Source organism: Copidosoma floridanum, unplaced genomic scaffold (assembly GCF_036245765.1).
Source record: "Copidosoma floridanum isolate Cflo_tuat_1 unplaced genomic scaffold, Cflo_Japanese_pri ptg000017l, whole genome shotgun sequence".
NCBI classification, from domain to species: Eukaryota; Metazoa; Arthropoda; class Insecta; order Hymenoptera; family Encyrtidae; genus Copidosoma; species Copidosoma floridanum.
Window position 1 is genome coordinate 3,822,733 of NW_028321894.1, and position 17,907 is coordinate 3,840,639.

A 17,907-nucleotide genomic window follows, 5' to 3' on the forward strand; every position below is an offset into this window, starting at 1 on the left:
TCCCTGGAGTGATTTTAAGCATATTTTGATGTTTGTCCGTAACGCCCTGTCATCGAAGTGTTTTTTCACGTTCATGCGCATGACCGATACTTTCCTTTTTCTAGAAAGCATGGCATTTCTAACCGCCCTTACTCCGTGATTTATCATTTTTGGATTAATGTATCCCCGTTCGTAGAGCGCGTCAATTGTCTCTGTATCCGGGACGTTTTCCATCACTGTACAGGAGGCTAGATTGTCTAGGTATCTGAAGGGGTGATCTTCTACTTTCTCTACTTTTTTAAATGGAGGGGGGTTTGATCCATCGCCTGGGACCCATGGTGGCTTATCACGCGGTAGTCGGGTTCTGCATACCCTATATTTATCTAGCGCGCTGGAGTTCTTGAGATCACTCCCCTCCTTTTGATCGCTTTCGCTTTCTTCAACTAGAGTTTGGTTGAGTCCCCTGCTCTCTTCTTTGTTTCCCAAGGCTATTGTCGATGTGCTATCGGAATCAGGTGGTGGTGGAGGGTCGGGTGGTGGTGTATCTCTGTCCTCGTGCACCTTCTCTGTTACGCTCTCTCCCTTTTTTTGTGCGAAATTTTCACTGCTCGTCTGTCTCTCTCTTTTTCCTGACTTATCATTGGAGCTATCCCCGTTGCTCATACGTCTTACATCACTATCTCTTGTTTTGTGTCCTTCTTCGATATTGCCCTGTTCACTAGTGCTGACTCTAGCATCGTTAAAATCTTTTCCGACAGCTGAGCCCTTTTTACTATTTTCTTCGTGATCTGTTGTCAGATGGTTGCCTCCATCGTATTCTATCAAAGCCTGATAATGATTATTTTTGAGGCGTATGTGTTTAAATGTTTCCCCTTTTTTTTCGTTCTCGTTGAAATGCACATCAGTAGAAAAAAGATTTTGAAAATCATCTCTTTTCAGCGCTCCCCGCTTGTCTCCTTGATTATTGATCCGGTGATTATCAGCAGTTGGTACCCTAGTTCTGTTTTCCTGCGGGTTGATGTCACCGTCGCTTGCAGAATATGACTGGCCCTGTCCTTTTTGATCGGCTTCTCAGCTCCTCGATTTTTAATCGTTGTATTCTCGTAGCACTTCACTATGTGTGCTTCTTGGCGTGCAAAAAAAATTTTGACTCTCACCAAACCCCACACCTAGCACCAAAACTGTTACAAGGGAAAACCGAGAGGTAAGGAGGTGCTTCGCGAGAACGATCAAAAACTTGGGACCTTAAAGACTTATATTTAAGAAACTTATTTATAAGGCAAAGACGCGTGTGTGTTACAGATTAAATGCCCAATCTCTGACTTGAGTGTCTATCAAATCCGCTTCTTCTCTCTGTTCTTTTTGTCCGTCTCTCCGAGTGTTCTCTTCGTTCTCTCTGTCTGTCCGAGTCTTCTCTTCGTTCTCTCTGTCTGTCCAAGTCTTATCTTTGTTCTCTCTGTCTGTCTGAGTCTTCTCTTCATTCTGGCAATTTTGAAGCTTGCCGGGCCTTATATAACCTCGTTCCCCACCCGTCAGTACCTTCTTGATAAGGTAGCTTCGTGGTCACCAGGGGGAGTTAGTATGATATGCCTAGCATATCGTTCGTAACAGCAGTCAATAAAAACTCAGAAATTTTAAAGTTTATATTGTGACAGAGCCAATAAAAATTATATCAACCACTGCACTTGTATCATAAACGAAACAAGTATACTAAAATCCATCATCTTCCAAATTAATAACCGAACGCTTGGAAATGATACATCACAATATTAGCATCACGGGTTTTAAGTTTTAAGTTTGAGGAGATTAAATATTCAAATGTGCCCGTAAAACTGGCTTATCAGGATAAAGAAAGACTTATGAATTTTGTAACTTCGCGTGTAACTTGAGACTCTCGGAGCGCATTTTACATTACACAATATAAATTGACGATGATACTATGACTTTTTCAAGTTTTTGTATTTTATTAAAACACACAAATGTCTTACTTGATTAAATTGTTTATTTCTATGCTTAAAGGGTCTCTTATTACTTTTATCCATTATTAATTGCACAGTGTTCATTTTACAGTCTTGTACACGCGCACACGAGTTTCTGTATATAACTGAAGACGCCTAGAACGTTAGGCAGACTGTTTTGATGGAAGAAACTTGTAGGACATGACTATTATTAAAAAAAATATAATTTTCGCAATATTTGCATAGTATATCTTACAATAAAATGCTGTTCTGTGATAATTTTGACAAAAACGTAGTATGTCGCGCGAATTGTATTGACAAAGAAAGTTGACAACAGTATCTGTTTCTACATAAAAGACTCAACAAGCTTATTAGAGTTTTTGATTTGTACAATGTGATTGCCACTCCGTCCATGAAAATTTTTTTTTAAGTTTCACAGCATTTTTGAATAGTGGGCATTATTCCCACGTGCGGAGGTAGTGACAAAAGTTAACAGTATTAAATAAAAAAACAAATGTTCGTATATATCTCGTAGATATATTGTGCTAACGATAAAACTTATACTTATCACTCATTAGTACGATGTGTTTTACCAAGTAAGTTGACAATATGCTTGCGGAGGATAAGAAACCACCAGAAAATAAGACAGTTGCGAATAGTACTGTTATAACCAAGATTGGGTGAGAACCACAACCTGATCCAACTTTTTGGAAACTTTGCAGGCACATCGTTAACAAGTTAAGCCGTTTACTAATTTTTCAGAGGCTCAAATAACAAGTAAAGTTTTGCTGTACCAGAATTATTTTAGAGTTTGCCAATCAATTGTAGTGAGTTATGACATTGTTGCAAGAGACTTTAAACTCATTGATCCACAATGGCTTTCCCTAAAAATTTCTTACACGGCACCGAATAATCACAATGCACAGGCAGTTAAATATTTTACTGAAAATCAATACGTATTGATAAGCCATTGTTAAATGTAAAGCGTGAGAAGTTAGTAAAGCAGTGACACATTTTTTAAAAATAATGGCTGAAAATAATTTTTTTTCTTTACCTTTAAACAAAAAACTATTGTCTGAAGCCGACATTTCCATTTTATTACCTTCAAAAAAAGGCTAGTGAATTATGTATACAAAAAAAGTGAAAGTCAGTGAGACAAAATCACTGACGTAGTTATTCATAGTAATAGTGACATAATACGTAACAATAGCAGCGTGAGTGTGACGAAAAAACGATAACTGCATTAAGTAGTGATAAAAATAGTATTATTTTTGCCAGAAATAATGAATTTGTTATCAGCAACGACTTTGCTCACATATAATATTTAAAGAATGTGTCGAGTGATAATGAAAATAATTGCAGTAGGTATGTGATATCCGTTGGTACGGAAATACGCATAAATTGTGAATAATATAGTAAATACCATGACAGTTAAAATGATGTTGAAGAATTCACTAGTATTAACTACGACTGTAAAATATGTGAACGAAAACTATTCTTAGTTGTATACGAATGTTCAGGAAAAATTAAAGTTAAATGTGGTGACGAGTGTGAATGGTGTCATAAAATTTATAAAAGAGAAAATTAAGAAGGTCAATATCTGAGGGGATTCTACAATAGTCTTAAAAGTTGGTTGGGCGAAGACTGCCAACCTATGTTAAATAAACATTAAAAACTTTTATTCAGCTCATATTGTAGCTACCAATCGTCGTCATAAATAAAGGTAAGTATTTGATTATTCATCTTTTGCATAAAGCTTTTCTGTAATACTCTGAACTTTCGTTAAGTTTAAATCGTTTTAGAAAGAATAGGTAACTAAGCTTAAGCTTAGCGACAGTAGCTCTTTACAAAAGAAGTAGGTTACAGGGCATGCAATAGCAAAATCCGTTATGCAGCTCGATGTTTGAAAATCTTTGAACATTCACTTTTCACAAATTCAGTACAGAGCTAATTGTTTTAAAGCAATAGTTATTATGTGGATGACACAAAATGTTACAAATATTTTAAGTTTAAATCACGACAGAAAAAATTAAAACCGTTAAAATTTTAGACAACTTATTCAGCTTAGCATACTTTATTTTTAGGTAATCGTTATTCACTGTCTCACACTCACAAGTTTGGGAAATCAAGTTAAGTAACTTACACCTTAGATTTGTACTAAATGCACGACACTTTCAAACTCATTTTATACATTAAATTGAATTTTGGTAATGTACAAGAAAGAGACAGTATAATACTTAAAGTACTATGGAAGATGGTATACAACCAATAAAATAACTATTCTTTGGTCAGTTGTAATTTTGAAATATTCCAAAAATATGACCACTATTCCAATACTAAAGTAGTTCTAAGTAATTTTAATTATATGTATGACGCTTATCTACATTTGAATATTTGGTAACAAAAGTACATTTTATAAAGTGATAGTTCTAAATGGATGATTTCAAAAATCATGTTATAAATAAAGAAATTATCAATACTTCTTTAAAGAATTGTATAAAAAATGACTAAGTAATACTTGAAGCGAGAGAGAATGCGTCAGTAAATATGAGTCGAAAAGAACCTTGGTGAATAAAAACATTGTTATAATGTTTTTTGTTTTCTTAATTATAAAAATAAAAAAATTAAAATCGAGAAAAATAAAGAAACGGTATGTACGATATAGATAAAGCAAATTTATAATATCCCCAAATTAGAGAATATAACGTGCAAACCAGAAATTGCGCCATAGGTTGCAGAAAAGAGGAAGCAGAATGATATTAAAAGAGTAAAAAAGAAACTAAGAGCCTATTTAACTCCTTTTTTAAATTAGAACTTCTTATCGCCATGTACATCTAATTTACTAAGCTTTACATTGATCCGAAACAGTCTTGTTTTGTTACGTAAAATAATAAGAAAATGGAACTTGAAGCGATCAAAGAATAAAAAAATCTGGTGAAGTTGAAAAAAAGTGCTTTAGCAAATACTAACGCCTTTCTCTTACTTAAGAAGTAGCATTATCAACTTTACTCATAGCAAAGTATAGTCTATTCATGCGTAAATTTCTAGAAAACCATATACTACATAGTGTACGAAGTTAAAATTTATACATTAATTCCTATATTACAAGTCAAGTAATTTAAAAAATACTTTCTTAGAATTTGATTTTTGAACACAGATATTTAATCTTTACAAAAAAAATCCGATAGTATTCTCTTTAGTATAATGAACTGTCTGTATGATTGACCTTGAACTTTTAAAGTAGTTGTAGATCATAACATAAATACTAATTAATTTTAACTAATTATTACTTCACACTTTTTTTAAACACATGGCATGATTATAATTACTTGTACTTTGTAAAACTTTTATGTCTTAAAAGTTTTTAAATAGAAAATTTTATACATTACCAAGATTTGTATCTGAAAAAGATATAGATGGGCCTACTGCTGACATACTCTTCTCAGATGTTATGTTCGCTGGTACACCTAGTTGTTCAGATACTGTTTCTACAGTTGCTGTCATTATTTGCTCAAAAAACTGTAAATTAATAAGAATGTTCACTTCATCAGAATGCTAATAAAGTAGTCACATTTATTCTTGGCATATAACATTAATACATTTTTATGAATTAAAGGGAAAAACTCTATTATCAGGATATGAATCTCAACATTTGCAAAGTTAAAATAAAGCGTTATAAGCTAACATATTTTAAAGATATTCTAGAGATAGCTTTTTTCTTAAATGTCACGATGGTTTCTTACAAATGTTTCTTACAGATGTTTAACTATAGAAGTTCTATACATCAAAAGTTATCTCTGACTTTTCTTCTTGTATTATGCAGATACCTTGCATCGTATATAATTTATCATGTAATAAAGCTCTAGGAATAGAACATTTCTTGTGTCCAGTTATCCTGTTCAAGCTTATTAAATTATAAATAATTCTTTGTAACATACAGTCTACATTTAACAGTGTAGGGCTAAATTTATTATTTATACTGTAAAGGTAAAATCTTCTTTGAGAAGTAGATAAAAGTAAATTGATTTTCATCTAGCGTCTTCAATTGTAGTTATATTAAAAAATGGTTACAAATTTATTAGGACTTATCTTCTTACGTCCTTAATAAAATTACTCGAAGGACTACACATAGCCCTCCTAGTCGGAATACATGTAGACCTAGCTACTAGGTATGGATACGTCCTACCTAAGGTTGTAATAGTTTTTTCAAGTATTTTATAGAATAACACTTGAAAGCATCCATCCCATAACGAGATAAGTGTGAGAGCAAACTATTAAATTTAACTATTAATTAATGAAAACTTAAGTCTTAAGTGATTTTAGAATACATGCTTAAAGTTAGAGTATCATAACTTGTACTGAAAGTATTTTAGAAGAATTACCATATTTAAAATATTAAGTAACACATTTTTTGAAAAACTTATCACTAGTATTGGCTTAAGAAATTGTTGGTAGAAGCAATTCTTTCAAATCATCTCATTGTTTATGATAAAGTAACAGAGTCCAATGCATGACGTGATAATAGATTCTTCTCTTCAATATAATTCATTTTATTATTCAAAGTAAAAATTAACGTTTAACCAAGTCCATTAATTTTATCAGCATTGGGTAACAAATTTAAATAAATCTAATCTTTTTTCTTTCTGAATCCAATTTTTTTAAATAATTGCTTTACTAGGGATGAGTACAACGATTCATTATGAAAAATTTTTAGATGTCTATGGACCTTTTATATGTTAGTAAATACAAATTTAAAAAAGTTACCTTTATTGGAAACGAGCTTTTTCACTTCTTTTCCAATTTCTGCACAAGTAAGTTAGGACAAAAAAAGAAGGCCCTTAAATAATATTGAAAAATACAATAGTAAAAAAAGAGTCCTTATGTCATGAAACGAAATCGTAAAACATGGAAAAAAGTTTCGTATATTTACTACTAATAGGAAGCTTTGATGCACACCAAGTATGAAGATGAGAAGAAAAGTCTTGTTGTGTTTTAGAAAAACTCACAATTAAAAACTATAATCTACTCAAAAACTTACTTGGTTGTGCCACTATATTCAATGTACCAAGTATATTAGATTACGTATAAGTACATACATATTTCATCGAGATCAACAAATACACGCAGTTATTCAAAACAATAACGAAAAACGGTGATATGATTGATGATGAGCTTTATGACCTGCTGACGAAAATTGTCAAGCCGGATTTTTGTTACTGTGATATTAAGTCTTTTTATAGGAATATAAATTACAAAAAAAAAATTTTTTTCGTTCGCATAAGAAGTTTAAATGAAAATTATGAAAAATTATAAATCCTTATTGAGATACGAGTGCAATAAGGGGGGAGCGAGTATGCGACAGCGCTGGCAACTATTTTGCATACATTTTTACACCTTTATTTGGCATCTGTCACTGTTTTTTTCATAATTTGCAAAAATAACTTGTCAGTCCTTCTGAAAAATTAATAGAATACTTGTATTATGGTATTGCGTTACGCAAAAAAATTTCTATATGGTAACGTATAAATTAAAGTTTTTCTAACATTAATTATCTAAAAATGGTGTTGTAAAACGATCCTAAATTTTACTTAAGACTTTCTAATATTATTACAAATATTCTGTTAAAATTTAAGAAAGACTCTACCTCAAACGCTTCGTGTAATTGACGTCCCAAAAATTAAGCTGATTATCATTGTATGGGGTGAGTCATGAATTCTTGAATATTACCAACCTTTTGTTATGCGAATGTCCAAGGTATATTATAATTTTGGAAAAGTTAACAAAGCTTATGAAGTAGTAGTGAATATTAAAAATAAATATAAACACTTCAATAATTGAAGTAGGTAAACTACAAATTTTACATAATTGAATCATGCTAAATAATGAAGTCAATATAGATGTCATGATTTGGCCTACAATAAATTTTAATTGAACATTAAAAAATTTTTACAAAAATTAAAAAATTCTAAAAATCACCTGAAATTAGAGTTTGTAACATCAATATAGCAGAGTGCTAATGGTTAGAAAAGATTTTTCAAACAATTTGACGTACAATGGATATTAACCAGGTTTCATGAATACAACTAGATTAAAAAATACCAGTGAAAGTAGGACGTGTATTGATAATTCTTTTAACAGAAATAATAAACTTAAAGCAATCGCTTGGAAATAGGAATAACCAATGCCTTCTAATTATGCGTTGCTCATTGAAGTCAGCAGACATCAAAAAACTATAAAAGATGGACAAAAATTTGACTGTAGTTATGATAAACTTAATATAATAGCTAGTAACTTTGATTGAAAGAGTATGAAATCAAAACATAAACCAAATAAGGCTGTAAATGGTCTTATTGACATAATGCAGTATACTACAGAAAAAAATTAAAAAAAAATTAAATACGAATGAAATAGTAGCGTAATAGAATGAATTTGAAAAACAAGTAGCGTCCCTAGGAAAAGCTGGATACTGAGAGAAAAACTTAATCTTGTCTAAATAAAAAATCTTTATGTAAGAAAACAAAAAGTAATACCAAAAATAATTAACGATAAAACAACTATAAGAATTATATTAAGGTACTCGACAAAGTTATCAAGATTAGCAAAATAAAATTTGATAAGAAAACTTTTAAAATAAAAAGTTAAAGTTTTAAGAAACTCTGTAACATTTTAAATTCTAAAGTCAGTGAAAAAGCAAGAAACGAAAATTGAAATATCAAAGATATTTTTAATAAAGAAAGTAATCAAGTATGTACAAAAATTAAAAAAGCTGATTGTTTTATGTTACATTTTATTTATCAAACAGCAATATTAAAGCAATTCATAAGACTTTTACAAATACTCTTGAAGTCCAAATAATCATAAAGAATTAAAAAAATAAGAACGGTAAAATAGATAGAAAAAGTACAAAAGTTTTAAAGTTATTATCTGAGAACACAAGTCATATACTAATGCATATTTTTAACGTGTGCATTGATAAATTAATATGGCTTGTTGCAATAAGAAATTCTGAGGGTATATCTGAATATAAGTCTGGAAACGAATAAAATGTCAAACTATCATCCTATATCACTTACATCTTACAAAGAAAGAACTTCAGGAAAATAATTTACAATAAGTTTAAAAATTTTATATCTGGCAATCATTTTATTGTTAAAAAACAATAAGGCTTTATCAAAGCAGGTGAATTAAAAAATGTACTAAGTAATGTAATCAAATCTTAGCAGTATGAATGTGTGGGTATGTGATTGGACAATAAAATGTACAACACTGTCAATTTTATTATAAAACATGGACACGTTTATTGTCATTATCTTCAGTGTATGCTATCTTAAGTCTTTACAATTAAGGATACAATCGTAAGCTCAACTAAAATAAAGCAAGATCAAAACAAAAAGAAAATACGAAAAGCAGGGAGTGCGTATCAGCAGACTGACTGACCGCGCGAGAGCGAGTAAACTGTAGGTATTAGACGCTAAAGTGCAGCGTCACGGCGTCTTGACTTCTTGCTATTGCGCATGCGTTAGAATTCAGTTACGAGCGCCGAATGAACATTAACACTCCCTTCCGTTCGTATCTGAATTTAACAAAACAATATAAAATGAAAAAAGGAAAGACATATTGAATTATTAACACTGAGTAATCATATTTTGATAAATAAGTAATCAGCTAAAGATGTTGAACACGTCAGCTTCTTGATCACTCATTAGGGTTAGTTGTGACGAGCTAAAACATACACAAAAAGATACATTGATCAGCATGTCTGCTATCATTATCTATCTATTATCAATTTATTAATTTTACTATCTCAAGTTCAAGTTTAATTATCATGCAATTTACACTGATAAACATTCAAAATTTCTTTCGTTAGTCATTCATGCAGTTTAAAAGGCAGGGGTTTTGTAAAAATGTCTGCTTGTTGTTCCTTGAATGAAATTCATTTAACGATTATTTTTCCTCTGGATACACATTACTTAACGTAGTGAGCCTTGATCTTGGTCATGTGTCTCAGACTTTTGCCACCATCTATATTAGCACTTTCTCCGGCGGCTTTGTTGTCACACCAAAGGTCCGCAGGCAACAGAATGTATGACAGTATTAAGCTGATTAAGTGTTCCAATCCTATCAGCTCCTGCCTTGCATCACACATTGCCACGTATTCTGCCTCGCAGGTTGAGATTGCAACGTAACTCTAATTCCTCGTCTTCCAAGCAACTGTATAGCAATACAATTTTATAAGGTATTTACCTATCGTAATTGAGCCCTTACAGTCTGCCAAATTCGAATTTGAAAAGACTTCCAGCTTATTTTTCCGGCCTCTGTAGGTTAATTTCAGAGTTTTGGTGTATTACAGATATCGAAGGACTCGTTTAACCATTCTTTAGTCATCAGTTAAGCAGATTTGGTAACTGCTTAATACATTCACAGAGTGCGAGATGTCTGGTCTGAATGTGTTAGCCAGATACAGCAGGCTTCTAACTGCTTCTATGTGATGTACATTTTCTTCAGTTTTAGTTTTGTTTAGTTCTCCAGTTTCTTCTAATTCGTCTCTGTCTTTTCTTTGCCATGCAGGGCTTGATTTGTCACCATTGGTGTTCCTTATGGTTTTGAGTCAGTAAATTCAAACCTTTCCAGAACTTTGTCAAAGTATAGTGTTTGCGTAAGTTAAATTAAATAATGTTTTTTTATCTCTATTTACTGTAATAACTAGGAAAGTGCTAACCTTGCCAAGATCTGATATCTCAAAGTCAGACTACAGACCAATTGTTATTTTTTTTGGTTTACTTACCAATTTCTTGCTAACATGATATCATCTTCATATGGAATCAAGATTAAGAGGCTAACTTTTTCTTTCTATGCGTAAAGGCAAGTTTCACTGGTGTGCGTTTGTGATACTAGTTTCCGTGTAGCACCACACAAACACTCGTTTCATTTTTTAAAGCTGATCTTTAGTCTGTAAAGGGTTTTTTCTAGATAACATACTTTATTTTTCTTAAGTTAATTTTCGTCAAGCAGACCTTCAGGAAATTCTATATTCATTTTCTCCTTAATTGAAACATTAATGAATGCTGTCTTGACACAAGTTTCTAAGTTAAATTTATTAAAAGTTGATATTACTGATCTCACGAGAGCCCACCCAGATACTCTTTTAACGGATATCTCTTGCAAGTCGTACTTATTCCTATCTTTAAACCCATGAATTACCAACCTCACTTTAAACGTCATGGTTCCAATCTTCGTCTATCTTCTTCGTTAGGACTCGTCTGAAATCTATGATGTTTGGCTTGCTTCCTTCAACATTCATAGTTGGCCTATCACAATTTCCCATATTTGATTTTATGCATCGATTCCAATCTTTCGTAGATTGCTTTAAAGTTTTCTTAAACAAGCTCTTCATTCTTTCTCGGTCGTTCTCATTTTATCATAACTCTTTGTTCTTCCTACGTTTCTAATAATACTTCAAGACTATCTTTTCTAAGCTTAATGAACCATTCATCTCATGAAATGTCTGTCTTATGATTATTTCAGTTTGCTATTTTATTATTTCCCCAGACATTTCTAAATACAAGTCTTTTATGAAATATCACACCCACAACTTTATAAAATTTGCATCCTTTAGTCTTAGAAAAGTGTAGCTTGCAGTAGTATAGCCAACCAGTACTACTTGTATACCTTGTGGGCTGCATTTGGTTCCAGTGATTTTTTGTATCTTATTAAAGATCACACAACCAAATCTTATTTGACTTATTTCTATCTTTAAATTAGGGTTTAAATTTTCTAAGAAAGCTGTTATTTTGTTGGACAGGTGTGGTGAGCGATTATATGTATATACTGCAGCACTGAAGGTTAGATCCAACATGTTTTTCCTAAACCTTGAGTCATATCTGTAGGTTCACACTTTGTCCTGCAATGTGCCATTGATTTGTTCTGAAACGCCGTTGTATTAAAGATTGTCGGGACACACCAGTTAAAACTCAGCTCCCAATCTCTGGAAAATTTCCACTGTTTGACCTCCTGCAAAACTCTGTACCTTGGTCAGTTCTGTTATAGCACATCTTTGCATTAAAGTCCAGTAGATTTCGTGCGCTGGTCATAAATTTTTCCATACAATTTCTTGCTTTACTATTTACTTTCACAGAGTATGACTTCGTCAATATTAAGTAGTCGTCTGTGTATACTATCATAAATTTGTATCTTTTAGGATGAGTTGTTTTGATGCCCTCTTTCTTTTAGTGTTCAAAGGCAATCTTTAAATTATAGCAATATGACACACCTTGCACAATGCAATAAAGCTATCAAACACAGACTTACTTAAATCTTTATTGTTTAAAAACTTTCTTTGCAATTCTTAAGATAGTCCAACGATAAATGCCCGAATCTTGCGTTTCAAAGCATGGCTCTGCTATTTATTTTAAGTATTTTATACCTTTATACAAAGGGACTTTAAGACTCTGAAATCTCACCAATTATTAGTTCTTCACTACCATTTATGTTTCTCTCTTTAGTAGTTTTCTCAAACTTATTTTGTTGAGTGGTATCTAAATAATCGTTTTCAGATCCATTGTTTGAAATTATTGGTCAGCTTTTACTATAATTAGTACTAACTTCCTAAACCTTCTCAGCAATTGTTGCAGAGGCACTTTCTATCTTTAAGCAATCTATAATCTCTTTACGCTTCTTGTTGTTGCTTGTTCTCTGACGATCTTGCACTAATTCCACTATCCAAGAAGACTCTGTAGGCATCGAAAATTAACGTCTTGTTAGAGCGTAAGTCAAATATATCTATCTTAAGATTATCTAAAAAGATACATAGGCATCTATTAACAAGCTGACGAAGCTACATCAAGTTTTCAGCGAGCATATTGGCGCAAATCACTCTGTCTAGGACCATTTTGTTTTTGTTATTACTGCCTGAAACCCACTTTACTCCCTTCACTCTCAAGTTCACGGAGGAATTTTTATTCGCGCATTTAACTAATTTTCTTTTATGAATTTTTGGTTCCCTTCGTGCGCGTAGTGAGCAAAGTTTCGGTTCCAACAACAAGCACACTACTCGATGCATTATATCTAAGCAATTCTATAGTACTTTAACCTTCTTTATACTTGATTTAAATATTCATAGGACAAGCCATTCCCGCTTTCGAACAGTCTATTAGAATCTGCAATTTTCACACCTGGTACTTTATTGACAATTTTATGGTAAAAGCCATCTCTTTTTCCATCTTCAAGAAAACTCTAAGTTTTTCTGACAAGTTCGAAATCTATCAAAACCCATTTGAAATCCATCTTAGTCCATCAAGGAATTCGCAAAATTTAGTATCACTTTGCTTTGTGAGATCAATTCTAACAGTGTGAATTTTGTTGTATATTTGATACGCCTTAATCTGTATAGAACTTCTTTTCATATCATTAATTTTTGCACTATTACCGTAGGATAAGTAAAAAAAAAAACTTTGTTTTAATAATCTCAGGATCATCTATCTAGTATTTAATTTAAAGTCTGCTCTTTATGTTTAATCAACTTTTGAATCCCCTTAATATCTTTCTTGTAGGCTCCTGGCTCCTTTAGTCAACTCTATCACTTAGTCAGGTTCGTTGATCAAAATCCAATTTTTCTTCCTTTTTTTTTCTTTAAATATTTAATGTGTTATCTTGATAGAATAATCTTGTATTAATTAAATCTATCTTTTTATTTTTCAAAGCTTTAATTTGCTTTTTTGTTATAATAATCTTGTATCAATCAAGTCTATCTTTCTATTTTTAAATCTTTGCTATGTTTAGTTAAGGTATCATCAAAACTATCTTTCCATTTTTATATCATTAATTTGCTATCTTGATAAGGTGAGAATCAAATTTATTTTTTTATCTCTCAAATCCTTATTCTTGTCTTTAGATGAGGTACCAATCAAATTTATTTCTCTATCTCTCAAATCTTCATTCTTGTCTTTAGATGAGGTATCAATCCAATTTATTTTTCTATCTCAAATCTTTATTCTTATCTTTAGATTACGTTTCAATTAAATTTATTTCTCTATCGCTCAAATCTTTATTCTTGTCGTTAGATGAGGTATTAAGGTACTGACTGACCGCGCGAGAGTGAGTAAACTATAGGTATTAGACGCTGAAGTGCAGCGTCACGGCGTCTCATCCTCTTGCTATTGCGCATGCGTTAGAATTTAGTTACAAGGGTCGAATATACATCTAACATCAAAATATTACATAATGACTTGTATAAAATTAGACCAATTGCAACATTTTTTATAGAAAAGCTTTAAGTACTGTGAGTTCTAAAACATTGCTTAAAAATCTATATAACTATGGTATAAAAAAGAATGCATTAGACTCAACGCAAATATCTCTGTAGGGTTGCAAGAAAATCCGTATGTTAATATTGTTCCATATGGTTTAATACACTAATTATGAACAAATTAATAAATAAATAAATAAAAAAATGAATAACAAGGTCAAACTTATCTTCTATCCAGAATAGTGTTAAAATCATAAGAAACCAGTTTTATGCTTTAACTTATAATAAATGCAAGACAATAATCGAAAGCACCATCAGTAGATACACAAAAAGTCATAAAGCTCTTTTAGTGTAATAAGAGAATGAGTTTAAGCATATCATGGTAAGTCTTATAAGATGCCTGATTTAGCCAGAAAGTCTACTGTTTATACGTATGTGATGAAGCCACTACTGTAATGATTCATACATCAAATAATTGAAGGTTTCGTACGATCCATATAAGGTTTTTAAGTTGAATTTTGTGTTAATACTATAAGGGTAAAAAAATTGTGAGATATTTCATTTTCTATTCTGTACAATTGATTGTAACAATAATTGTCACGAAAATAAAACTTATGTTTTTATTGTTTATTTTAAAATTTATAGAAGTTAGTTAAGCACGAGTTAAGTTTAAGATCCAATATTAAATAATCATAGATAATAAATTGAATGAAAAGTTGCAAGTTTACAATGGAAAAAGCTATATATCTATTATTTTTCATAATTTAAACCAGATAAGTGTAGCAGATTGTTTTGGTTTAATGGTAGCCAAAATTAAAAAAAATTTTTATCCGATTCATATATTGATTCCAACGAAACTTTATTAAACATATATAATGTCATATTAAATGCATGAATAATACTTTTACATACAAAGAACTTTTGTTTCGCACAATTAACATTTTTTGGCGCAGAATGGGGAAAATTTATGTTTTATTTTGCATAATATGACCAACAATTCGTACATGTATTACATATATAATAGCAAGCATGGAAGTACTTACAATGTGCAAATCACATGTAACATAAGTATTATATTAAAGTATACGTATTTTATGCACGCCCGCTCCCAAACACGGAACAATATAAAAATTTTGTCTATTTCCATATCAGATTCTTAAAGACCTAATAAGATTAGGTATACTCTCATTTCCTTAGTCTTTTTTTATACCAAGCTTAATAATATTCGAATTCAAAGTTTAACTTCTGCCGGGATTCCCGAGACCAACACCTTGTTTTTATTTATCAAGTTATTAAATTATTTTATTCATATTTGTTAGATGTATTGTTGGCGTTCGTAACTAAATTATCACGCATGCGCAACAGCAAGAAGACGAGATGCTGTGACGCTGCACTTCAACGTCAAATAACTACAATTTGTTCACTCTCACGTGGTCAGTCAGTCTGTTCGTACACAAACTCTCTGTCTTTGTATAACTCTTATATTTTATCCTACCTTTTCTGTTCGTTTAGCTACTGTACTTGAGAAAGTAAGGTGTGAAAGATAGTTGAGACTTGAGATAGTGACAATAAACGTGTCTGTGTTCAATTATAAATTACGAGTATTATACTTTTATTCGCCAAATTTCCTACTAATAAACCCATACTGCTAACAGGTCATGGGTCCAAAGTTGTAGTGTGGGTATGGAATTTGCTCGATCGAGTCTTGTTTCTCTCTCTTCTTTCTTCTTTCTGCTCCACACTTGAGCTCATCGCGCATTCCCTGTGTGCTTTCTTTTTGTCACTTTTACGTGTTGACGTAATGGCGGAAGTAACCGGGAGCTCTGTGTCAGGTGGCGAGCACTGTGAGATGGAAGAGCTTGGCAGTCCTCTCACCCCGTCTTCCCCCGAAAAAGGCAAGAGTCAGCCCCAGGAGGCGGCAAAGCAGGGTCAAGATGAAGGTGCAGCAGCCGAATCACCCTGACATACAAACGATGGCCTAACTCTTGAGACCTTGGGTGGAGCAATAAGAAATGACAGCATTAAGAAGAAAGTGAGCAGCAGAAAGTACCAAGAATATATATTGCTTTAAAGACTCGGTATTGACGTCAAGCGTTGTTGTCTTTAACTCATACTCGTTTACCGTTCTTCTTAAAAGATTTGAATTGAATTGAATTGAATAAATTGTTATAGAGCTAAGAGCAGAGCGCTCTTTATAGCTTGGCTCGTTACATATGATTTAATACAATTGTAAGGTTAATTACTAATTGACACTGGTGTCGTATGCACCAACAACAAAGAGACTGTACATAAAACAAATATAAAACAACAATAAAATAAATGATAATAATTAACCATATAAATAAATAAATTAAAATGAGCAAAATAGGCAGACGACAAGTCTTTAAAAGCAACAATTAAGTACACACAGGTAACACACACATAAAATTTACAGGCACGTCCCTTAAGAACCACGGAAGTGGTCCTGCCGTAAAAATTCGGCCAGTTTCCTCTTGAAACAGGGTTGATCAAACTGCACACGAATAAAAATTGGTAAGCGATTCCAGAGTCGAGCAGCGTAAACTCTAAACGAGTCACTGTTAAACTCAGTCCTCGTCCACGGGATAACCAGATCCAGGGTATTTGCTCTCTTAGAGCCTGCAGCATCAGATGAGCGGAAAACCATCCTCTCAGATATATACCGCGGCTCACCAGATTTCAAAATGCTACAAAGCAAGCCAACACACATGTAGTCCCGACGAACACTGTAGGGCATGAGATTGAGGCGAATGTACGTGGGTGTGATTTGTGTCTTACCTTAAGATGGAACAAGACAGCTTACTTAAGATTGCATGATTGAGGTTTTCTTTATTAGAAGGCTTTCCTTGTTCGAAGATTCGCGGAACTCGAGACAGCCGGCACGCGTTTGTTTATGGGAGGGAAGGGCCCACATTGTGACAAAGGAGACGCGTTTCTCGCTAAACCTGCCAGTCATCACCAAGGGGGACGCCTCGAGGCGAGGAGAAAAGGTGCGCGCTTCAGCTATGGCTTGCGTTTGGCAAAACTGAGAGTGCACGTCCTCTCACGCTACAGCTGGTGGTGTGTGTCGTAAAATAAATGCTGTTAATCGGCCATTAAATTTCTTTCTCTCTATGACTGTCATATATGATGCTAGCACCATTTTCCCTTGGATTTACTCACGCTCGATCTTCATATCACTTCTACAAGAAAACCACTAGCCTTACGCGCACGCAAGCATAAAAAAAAGTACTTTTGCCTTGCTATTTCCCGTTAATTTAAGGTCAAAATGCCATCAATATGATAAATAATGCATATAAAAAGACTGAAGACGATCTAGGGGAACTAGACAAGGTGGTTGTAACTCGTAAAAACAACCCGGCCATGTTTTCCATAAATACTGAAATTGTTGCATACATGGAAGGAGATGCACATTACAATCAAGATATGTTAGACCTGTTTGATTCGATAGAAAATGTGTCAAATTCAACTCGTTCCTAAATAACAGCGCATCCAAAGGAAAAGCCCTAAAAAAAGAAAAATAAATTTTATTGATACTTTATCTCAAGATAAGAATAAATATTTAAGAGATAAAAAAATAAGTTTGATTGATACCTTATCTAAAGATAAGAATAAAGATTTGAGAGATAGAAAAATAAATTCGATTGATACCTCATCTAAAGATAAGAATAAAGATTTAAGAGATGGAAAAATAAAATTAATTAACAC

General features: G+C 32.5%; 1 protein-coding gene across 1 annotated transcript in view; it reads right to left on the minus strand.

The window, feature by feature from the left end:
- Positions 1–17,907, minus strand: part of LOC106644845 (uncharacterized) — a 2,208,360-nt gene that overhangs the window by 1,145,089 nt on the left and 1,045,364 nt on the right. The window contains exon 35 of the mRNA XM_089592443.1: positions 5,327–5,456. Coding sequence (XP_089448569.1) covers positions 5,327–5,456 — 130 coding nt within the window. The remainder of the gene's footprint in view (positions 1–5,326; positions 5,457–17,907) is intronic.